The sequence below is a fragment of the Adiantum capillus-veneris genome, chromosome 5, assembly GCF_014529385.1.
Source record: "Adiantum capillus-veneris isolate H3 chromosome 5, ASM1452938v2, whole genome shotgun sequence".
In the NCBI taxonomy this organism is placed as follows: domain Eukaryota; kingdom Viridiplantae; phylum Streptophyta; class Polypodiopsida; order Polypodiales; family Pteridaceae; genus Adiantum; species Adiantum capillus-veneris.
The window spans coordinates 156,728,703-156,738,532 of NC_140935.1; the positions used below are offsets into that span (position 1 = coordinate 156,728,703).

The 9,830-nt window shown below is 43.2% G+C and overlaps 1 protein-coding gene across 1 annotated transcript; it reads left to right on the top strand.

Moving 5' to 3' along the window:
- Nucleotides 1–2,951: 2,951 nt before the first annotated feature.
- Nucleotides 2,952–8,390, top strand: LOC147458369 (O-fucosyltransferase 35-like). The gene is made up of 9 exons (XM_086513023.1): nt 2,952–3,703; nt 4,178–4,300; nt 4,392–4,482; nt 4,574–4,644; nt 6,162–6,250; nt 6,350–6,482; nt 6,576–6,805; nt 6,894–7,370; nt 7,742–8,390. Exons 1-9 carry the CDS (start codon nt 3,251–3,253, stop codon nt 7,965–7,967), a joined length of 1,893 nt encoding a protein of 630 aa, XP_086369149.1. The 5' UTR covers nt 2,952–3,250; the 3' UTR covers nt 7,968–8,390.
- Nucleotides 8,391–9,830: the final 1,440 nt, after the last annotated feature.

Consider the following 9,830-nt stretch of genomic DNA (forward strand, 5'->3'; position numbering starts at 1 on the left):
CCAAACGACGCATAGCACATTCATGCCACTTGTGATTGGATGGAACCTCAAGGCCAAGGTACTTAAAGCTCTCAACAACTTCAAGTGTCTCGTTGTTGTACACAATGCATGGCTTCTCCTTATGGTTGGTTTTCACAAGCATAACCTTTGTTTTGGATTCATTTACAATCAGCCCACTATGCAAGCAAAAGTTCTCAAGGACAACCATAAGCTTTTGTGCATCTTCTAAAGTGTGTGCTAAAAGCACTACATCATCCGCATACAACAAAAGCATGATTACCGCATTGCAAATAGTGACCTCTTCAATGCCTTCTTCTTGCATAAAGTCAAGTACCATTTGTTCCAATTGATCGATGCATAGACCAAAGAGAGTTGGTGACAATGGACATCCTTGTTTAACCCCAGAGAGAGAGAGAGAGAGAGAGAGAGAGAGAGAGAGAGAGAGAGAGAGAGAGAGAGAGAGAGAGAGAGAGATTGTATTATCGACTATGGAGGTCAGATATGACCTATGGGACTAGAGACAAAACATTACAAACGATTGCTTTCAGGTGAAGCATAGATACATATCAGTTAAGGGACTTAGGGTCCATGGAGAGGGTCATGGAAGAGAAAAGGGACAAAACCTAAGGGGGGTTGGGTGAGGGGGAAGCCGGTTTGGGAGTTCGAAACTCTTGGATGACGGCTTTTCCACTTCGATAGGCATCCCATTTCATGCATCTTTTAATTGAGCTCACTTGCTTTGATCTTGAGTTGATTCGCGGTCAATTCTTCAGTGATCCAAAACCTTTTTCCCTTGAGGAGATGAGACTCGCGTAGTAGCTTCCATCGCTCTTCCTTGTGAGAGAGAGAGAGAGAGAGAGAGAGAGAGAGAGAGAGAGAGAGCATTGTAGTTTCATGACAAATCATTTTGGCAACTAGACAAATCATTCACTACTATAGTTTGGGAAAAATCATTTTGGCATTTGCTACTATAGGTGATGGTCAGTTGAAGCTTCTCTCTCCGCAATTCATGCAGCAAAGTGAGTGGAAGACCCTCATTTCTGAGGGGGGTGCTTTTGGCGGGCCCAAAAGAAAAGGCTTTGTTCTACTGTCAATGGTTGTGCACCAACATAGACTAGCACTCTCTATGAGTCGTCTAAGCCCAACCTAAGATATTAATTGCCAAAATTTACGAGTATGTTTTCAAGATATATAGGTTTTTCCACCATCAACATGTATTTTATGAGGTAAATTTCAGACTTTGGAGGTGGAATTACACTAGGCCACCAAGATGCAGTGCAATAGGAGAGAGAGAGAGAGAGAGAGAGAGAGAGAGACCTTACAACCAGGGCTCAATATTTTTTTTTTCAAAAAACTTGGTTTAAGTCCCAAATACACTAGATTGTTTAACTCTTTTAAGGTAGATTTCAAATTTTGATGGTGGGATTACACTAAACCTAGGTAATTTTTTAGCACTACTCAAAAAGAGAGAGAGAGAGAGAGAGAGAGAGCTTTTCTTGAATTGCTTTTATGAAATTGTAAAGGGCAAGGGGGCTTGAGGGTAAGAGGGTGGCCATGTTGCCATCGAAGGCGGCTACGTTTTACAAGTAGTAAATTAGTAGACCTTGGTAAGCTTCCTAAATTTTGGCATGAATCCTGTGCTTATTCAAGCGTGAATACCTCCATTAAGCCGAGGTAGAGCTAACTTTGCCAAAATCGACAGAGTGACAAACCCAATCGGGATAAAGTTGATGTTGTGGGGCACGATAAACTCTACTATGTGCAAATTGCCTCTTAGTTTGGCAAGCAACGGTGTGAGTGCGCAAGACATAGTAAGGAGAGAGGCTCGAGCTATATTGGATGCATGGTTGACTATTTTGCGAGTGTTTTTATGCAATTTTGAGCATTTTACATTTTCTCCGGAGTAAGTGAAATAAGTTGCCCTAAAAGAATACATTAAGGCCCTTGTCACACAAGTCCAGCGAACAAGTGTGAGCTGGCTGCTTGCGGATGGCTACTTTTTTCACAGCCAAGGGCGTTTCCGCTCATCGCAGTCACACAAGGCGATATCCAAGCAAGTGATTATGCAACGAGCTGAGCCAATCACCCGCGTTTTTCTTCAGACGGACAAGGGAAGAGCGGCTTGGGGGGATCGCCCACCAGCAGGACGAAGATGCCCATGACTTGGCTGCCAGCTCGGACGCTGCTTCTGTGTCCATCGAATGGGTGTGACAAGCAAGACAAGAAGCGCCAATTGTGATTCGCTCACCTGCTTGTCCGTCAGGATGCGTCGGACACCTGCCTAAATCACCCAAATATATGTGGTGGCCGCCAAAAATCAACCTAGACTGATTATTTGCACGTGGAGGAGCCTTTCACAGAGGCAAGGTGAAAGAAAATTGAACTGGAAGTTGGAAGACTGAAGTTATAGTTGACAAATGCAATGCTTAGCGCGTTGAGCTGAGCCACAGCAACCACCACAGAGAGAGGCGTGTGCGGGCGGGGCGGACTCACATGGAGGGCCCCACTGCCGCCTTTACACAAGTATGTGTGAAACACGCCAAGCGAGCGAAGATTGAATCTGCCGATGCCGCCCGGAAATGCCCTGCGCGCGCGCTCTCCCTCTCTCACTCACACACTCTCTCTCTCTCACTCATATGAAGAAACGCGCCTTGCCAAGTTGTCCACCTACGAGCTTGTCCGAGCATTTCACTCTTCTTTCTGCCAGCATCAGCTGCTCTGTTCCTTTCCTGCAATTTCACCTCTTCATCACACAGCCTCTTCCCGCGGCCAGTCCCAAAGTTTCCAAGACTCAACTTTACGAACTTCGTTGCTCTCATTCTCTCTCCAGGCGCAATTTTTCATTAACAAGCACCACTCCCCCACGATCGACGCCTTCAGCACCAGGTTTCCTTCTCCCAGTCGGTGTAGCTCACTCACGGAAAGCAGCAGGAGGTAGCTCATTCTTCTGTTAATTAAACCCTCTTTCTTTAATGCTTTCTCTCTGAGTGGCGCCTCCATCATACTTCAAATTCTGCATATTTTCTTCACCGCTTTAGCACCAATTCTCCTCCACTTCGTCAGAAGCAGAAAACCTGCCACCTCCACTGCCACTGCCGCATAGGCCTTGTGTATCAAGGATCCACCATTGTTTTATTTCTTTGCTACCCAACTCCTCATTGATCATCTGAAACTACCCATTTTATCATCTGCGGACTACCCATTTTTGCTCTAAACTCCACAATTTTTACCTTGTTGGCACCCAGTAGGCATGCACCTCGGCTCCTCCACAACTGTGTTATTATCACCCACCATGGAGTCTATTAAACTCAAAGTGCCCGCCTCTCAATCAGAGGGATCCACATCAAACAGAGATGTGGTGGAGGTCCTACATACTCCCAGAAGAGCGTATGCGACAAGGAGGTCCTTATCCAACAAAAGGATTCTCGAAAAGACAGGGTTCTCCACAGATAAGGTAGATACATCACAATCAAATAAGGAGGACAAAGAGATGTCACCAGAGTGCTTCTCCTGTACACCTTCAAAGCCGTCTTATTGGAGCTTTCTTTCTCTCTTAATCACTTCGCTCTTGAGCAGCAAGACAAGTGTCCGGCATTTTCTTTACTATACATTTGGAACAGCGATCATGATCATCGTGGCTCTCCGTGTGCTGTTTGTTGGCCGGCTCACTTTGGATGATGCTTCAATGCTCCCATCTTCCACGGTACAGTTTGATGAGACGCATATTTAGTTCATTTTAGTGTGTGGGTTAATCAGCATGGCTTGAGACTGAATTTTTTTTTTTCACATCAGTATAGGGCCTTGAAGCTCCATGGTTTGGATGCCAAAAGGCAGTGTTAAGTACCTGTGGTGGTCATTGAGACATGTATTGGTCTGGTGCATTTGGCATATATAAAGCATGTAAATTGCATTCTCAAGGTGAATCTGATCACATTTTGGCATGCACTCTAATGCAAAATTCGCGAATCGTTTATCACGCATGGTGCATTTGCATGGGTCTATATAATTGCTGTGAACTGCATTCTCCTGGAGCATCGCTTCACAATTCTAAGTATGTGTCTGTTTTGGGGAAGGGAGGCATGTGTGGTATACACAGCAGGCTAAATTGGGGCATTGATACGCTGTTTAATGTGTTTGCCATCAAATGGTCTCAAGGTTGTTATTGTTGACATTGCAGGTTTTTACACATTTTCAAATTGAACATATACAAGCTGTTAAATACATGTTTACACCGCAAGATCGAGCTAGGTCTTCATTTCCATTGAGGATGTACAAAGAAGCCATTGATCAATCAGATGAGGTATTGTAAAATATTCCTGAGTTTGCTAATATTGAAACTAGAAGTGAAAGTTATTCAAGAACTACTGTGTAACAAGTTTCTTTGTCGATAGGGTGATTACTCTGCGGAGGAAAGTAAACTCTGGGAGAATCCAAATAGTGATGGCTTGAAGCAGTGCATTAGCTATCCGAGAACGTATAAAAGTAACTGAAACCCCTTGTAGTTTCTGTGCAATATTCTGTGTATGGTTTCCACACCTTGTTGCTTATTTATCTCCTTCTTTTGCCCCTACAGAGCCGAAAGCTAATCCAAATGGTTATATTATGGTTAATGCCAATGGTGGCTTGAATCAAATGCGAGATGGGGTAAGACTATGCTTTCTTTTCTTTCAGCCTCTGTAACTGAAGATCTCAATTGAGGTCTATGTTATGTGGTCCGGAGATTATAGTCACGGGAAACTCCGATTTCGCTCTATTGATTGAAAAATCTGTTTTGAAAACCCGTTTTTCGCTTCGTTTGTGATGATTCTTAAGGAAATTCCAAAGGTAGCATACAAAATGTAACTATAAGAAGCCACCACTAATCCATTCCATTGCAAAGAGCAAGACATTCTTGTTGGTCTTCTTTTGTTTCTTGCTTCATATGACAAATGAAGAGGAGAGAATTCTGAGTGGCTTGAGTGCGCGTGCATCAACAAGAGCACATGAATATTTGTGATTTACAAGATTTTACCCCAAAGAGAGCATGATCATAATGGTGACTCTCAGTGTGTCCTTTTATGTGAACCATGAACCCAATGGCACTGAAACGTTTTATGAGACGGCTTAGTGTAAGCCCTTGTGTGGAAAAACCAGAATTCCATCATCACGATAGTACTCATTTGAGCATTTTATACCAATATGAACCCAGTGACACTGGCACTTTCAATGAGATGGCTTAGTGTGGAAAACCTTTCCATGTGCAGTTGGTAGAAAACTTTTTATCACTACATGATAAGCCCCTTGTTAATTGCAGATGCAAAGGGAGATCTAGGGCCTTGTGCTAAATTATTGGAGTGGTGAAAGGAAATTCTTGGGAGGTAAAGTTAGGAATGGGTTGGCATTCTTTGCCTAGTCATTAGATCATGCATGGTTCAATAGCAATGATCGAAAACATTTTGTGGAACTCATTGGGGCATTTAGCCTTTAAGATGCACCAAGTGATGAAGGGACACTGTCTTAGTCTCAGTCATCTACAAGTCAATGGTCATTGCAAAGACCAGGCATAAATGAGGCTTTAGTCAGCCGGATTGTCAGCGAATAGGCATCTATAGGCTAATTAGTAAAAGAGAAAATTTTCTTGTCATTCGACTTTCCTGAAATTGTGCGATGATGGGACAAATTTGAATGTATGTAGGCAGGGGATGCACTCCATTATTTCAACAAGAAGTTAGAATGGATAAGGATTATATTGACTCTCAGGGTATCATATATGCTCAGTTCCTGGTTTTATGGAGCCTTTCCCTAGCCAGATGAACTAAAGGAAAACCTAAACTATTTCTGGTGTGTGCCAAGTAAGGTTGCTAGACTCTAGGTATGAGAGAAACAGGCTGGAAAAACACGGCTCAGTGCCAAGTAAGGTTGCTAGACTCTAGGTATGAGAGAAACAGGCTGGAAAAACACGGCTCAGAACTATTGAGCTAACAAATTCTATTAGAAAAGAACAACCCCTGCCCCCCCAAACCCCCCCCCCCCCCCCCCCCCCCCCCAAAACCCCCCTCCTCCCTCTCCCATTTTCCCCCTTTGCCTGTCTCGTAGTTCTTTTGTGATTAATTACAGAACTTGCATGGCAACCCCCTTTGCTTTGAGTGTGCACTAAATTCAAATGTTGTTTCTACTTGCAGATTTGCGACATGGTGGCCATTGCAAGGATCTTGAATGCTGCCCTTGTTGTTCCATCTTTGGACCACACCTCATTTTGGTTGGACTCCAGGTATTAGCTTGGGTTTCTGTCACTCCAGTGCTCCAGAAGTGGACAATTTTCTTTGTTCTTAAGAGTAAAAAAGGGCCATTGCACTTGTTCTGTTTGCAGTGAATTTGCTGACATATATGATGTCCAACATTTCATGAAGGTGCTGGAAAAAGATGTACAGATTGTCGAGAGCTTGCCAGCATCCTTGAAAAAGGTTGAGCCATTTAGTAAGGCTCCTGTATCGTGGTCGAAGGTGTGTATGGATATCTCTGCTATGTTCCCATTATGTGGAGACAGCTTATATTTGATCATTCTTTACGACGTTCTTTGTGTTTGCCATTTGCAGGCATCATACTATAAGAATGAAATTCTACCAATCCTCAAAAAGCACAAAGTCGTCTACTTTACTCATTCTGATTCTCGATTAGCAAACAATGATCTTCCAAGTAGCATACAAAAGCTCCGATGCCGATCCTGTTACAGAGCTCTGAGATATACAGAACCCATTGAGAGTCTTGGAAGGACTTTGGTCGGCAGGATGAGGCAAGATAAGCATTACATTGCATTGCATTTAAGGTATGTCACTTTATGTCAATATTCAGCCCGAGCGCAGGCAGCCCTTTCAGTAGCATAATTAATTACTGCATTTGAATTGATGCCACAGATATGAGAAGGATATGCTTGCTTTCACGGGCTGTACACATGGGTTGACGCCTAGTGAAGCAGAAGATCTCAAGCAAATGCGCTACGATGTGAAACACTGGAAAGAGAAAGAGATTGATGGTGAAGAAAAGCGGAAGCAAGGAGGATGTCCATTGACTCCCCGAGAGACGGCTCTCCTCCTCAAAGGGCTGGGGTATCCCTCTTCAACAAGAATTTACATTGCTGCTGGGGAAATTTATGGCAATGGAAGCATGGAGGTTTTGAGACGCGACTTTCCCAACGTTTTCTCGCACTCCACGCTTGCCACTGAAGAAGAGCTAGAACCATTTCTGAAGTTTCAGAACCGGATGGCGGCATTGGATTACATGGTAGCACTAGAAAGTGATGCGTTTGTCTACACATATGATGGCAACATGGCAAAGGCAGTGCAAGGTGAGCGAAGGTTTGAGGGCTTTCGGAAGACTATAAGCCCTGATAGGTATGCACTTTTGACCCTTGCTCTAAATTCCTAAGTTGTGCTCTGTGTAAGCATTTTCATGTGGTTGTATCATGTGTGGAGCAGAGCATTGGTTTCTTTTTGAATACATTCAATGCAGGATATACTCAATAGGAGCAGAGCTAGGACGCATTAACTAAGCAGTGATTTCTCTGTCATGATTAAATGTGCTGATAGCATGTGTGGAGCTGAGCATTGGTTTCTCTTTGAGTGCATTCGATGCAGAATGTACTCAATAGGAGCAGAGCTAGGAAGCATAAACTGAGCATTGATTTTTTCTTTTGTGAGTAAATTTGCTGATAATATGTGCGGAGCTGAGCATTGATTGATATCCTCTGATTAAATGCTTGCAGGGCAGAGTTGATATCCCTAGTGGATGATCTTGATGCAGGAAAGATCACATGGGAGCAGTTCGAAGCGAGAGTGAGAGAGGCACATGCGGCCCGCATCGGAGCTCCAAGTTATAGACAGTCTGGGGAGCTTCCTAAGCTTGAAGAGAACTTCTATGCTAACCCAATGCCTGGTTGCATATGTCAGGAGCAGCAACCCAACAGGAAACTCCTCAAGAAGGGAATGTGAGATGCCAACTTTTTGCAGGAAAATGGGAGGTGCTAGCTATCCTAGCAGAGGACCACTCAAAATCAGGTTGTAAAGATGGCCTTCTTGAATGTACACAAGAAAGATTTTTTAGCGGAGTTTTTGGCCGGAAGTTGCATGAGACATCAGTCCCTATCAAGGCTGTTACTGACTTCAATGATTGCTTCTTCTATACATGAGGTGTATATTTCCGGGATATGTCAAGTGTGCTCCCCACATGGAAAGCCCTGATTTTTAAAGGGGTTTTCTTCTTCTTCCTCCTCCTCCTCCTCCTCACATGTATAAGCCAATAATCTGTGGCTTAGTCAGTGACTCGCAGCCGCATGAAACCGTCGGTTCTTGTGAGGGTTCCAAAGTGGCCTTTGTAACTTTCACAGCTGCAACATGAAAAGGACTTCCAAGCCATGATGCTCTTCTTCCATTACTGTGTCTTAGGGGCTTGGTTTGGGCTAAAAAATTAAGTGGCCCCATATTACGAGGGTTGTCTTTTTTCTTGCTCTACCTCGGGTCTCCTCTCTTGCATGCATTCGTAGCACTCCAATTCGGAGCCCCCAATCTCAAACTCATGTACACACTTGCTTGCTCTGCCTCTTGTTTACTCTCTTGCCTGCAGTTGCAGGCCTCGCTGCAAGGGTGTTACTATGTGTGTGACACGATACTATTCCCTTTGACAATTGTGAATTGACTGACATTTCCTTTTGCATCAAGCCTTTAATTTTGTTGGCCAGGTAGTGATATAGGCGTGGTGCCTACCAAATTGTGCACACTATTTTTAGGCATTCTTTTAGGCTTTTTAAGCTTACTAATAAAAAGCTTACTATTAAAAATAGCATATCTCTCTCTCATCTGCATTGCCAAAGCAGTCGAGATTTCTCTCTCTCTCTCTCTCTCTCTCTCTCTCTCTCTAACAACAGGTAGTGCCGTCATCTGTGCGTTAGTGTCGGCTTGTTTAATTTAGTGGGATGGAGACAAGGCCCTTATAGCTTGTTTATAGAAACACAAATTACTCAAGGGACTCACTTTGATTTTTTTGTTGTTAGCATTGCCTTTCGGCAAAAAGGGAGGGTGTATGCCGAGGGAGTTTCAACCTGTGTACTCCAATAGAGCACCTTTCAAATTGAAGAAGGTTGGAAAAGTTGACTATGCACAAATCAAACCCTCTCATGCTATAGAAAGAAATTTCACCAAACAAATATTTTTCCAATACATGCTATAGGTGGTAGAGTTCTTGCCATGAGGAAAACATGTCCTTTGCCTTAAATAGGGTCGTTAGTTTCATATAAATTTCTCAATCTAAAAGTTTTATTTTGAAATTCTATTTAGCATAAAGGTCAACAGCATTTATGGTTTTGAAGTCCACTAATGTTGCACCAAATAACACACAAAACAGCCTTGAGAACAAAGAAACAGTTTTAGGGCATGCAACAATAAGAAAGCACTTGCTACATATGGTAATATAAGCTTCCATGAGAGAGAGAGAGAGAGAGAGAGAGAGATGAAATGACATGAAATGTTACATTAAACACCTTCCAAAGGCCAAAATGACCCATGGTATCAAATAGGTACAATCTTGATGAATCTGATGCTATGTCAAGGTACAAAATAAAATGAAACGAAATAAACTAAAGATTACATGATTGATGTCATGAATCTAAGCAGCTCAGAGCTTTGTAGCATCATAAATTACGAAGCCTTGATTTTTAAAGGGGTTGTCTTCTTCTTCCTCCTTGTCCTCCTCCTCCTCACATGTATAAGCCAATAATCTGTGGCTTAGTCAGTGACTCGCAGCCGCATGAAACCGTCGTTCTTGTGAGGGTTCCAAAGTGGCCTTTGTAACTTTTCACA

Coding starts and splice junctions, on each gene's coding strand:
- LOC147458369 (XM_086513023.1), top strand. CDS start 3,251: ATGCACCTCGGCTCCTCCACAACTGTGTTATTATCACCCACCATGGAG. Junction 4,301..4,391: donor CCATTGATCAATCAGATGAG/GTATTGTAAAAT, acceptor CTTTGTCGATAG/GGTGATTACTCTGCGGAGGA. Junction 4,483..4,573: donor CTATCCGAGAACGTATAAAA/GTAACTGAAACC, acceptor TTGCCCCTACAG/AGCCGAAAGCTAATCCAAAT.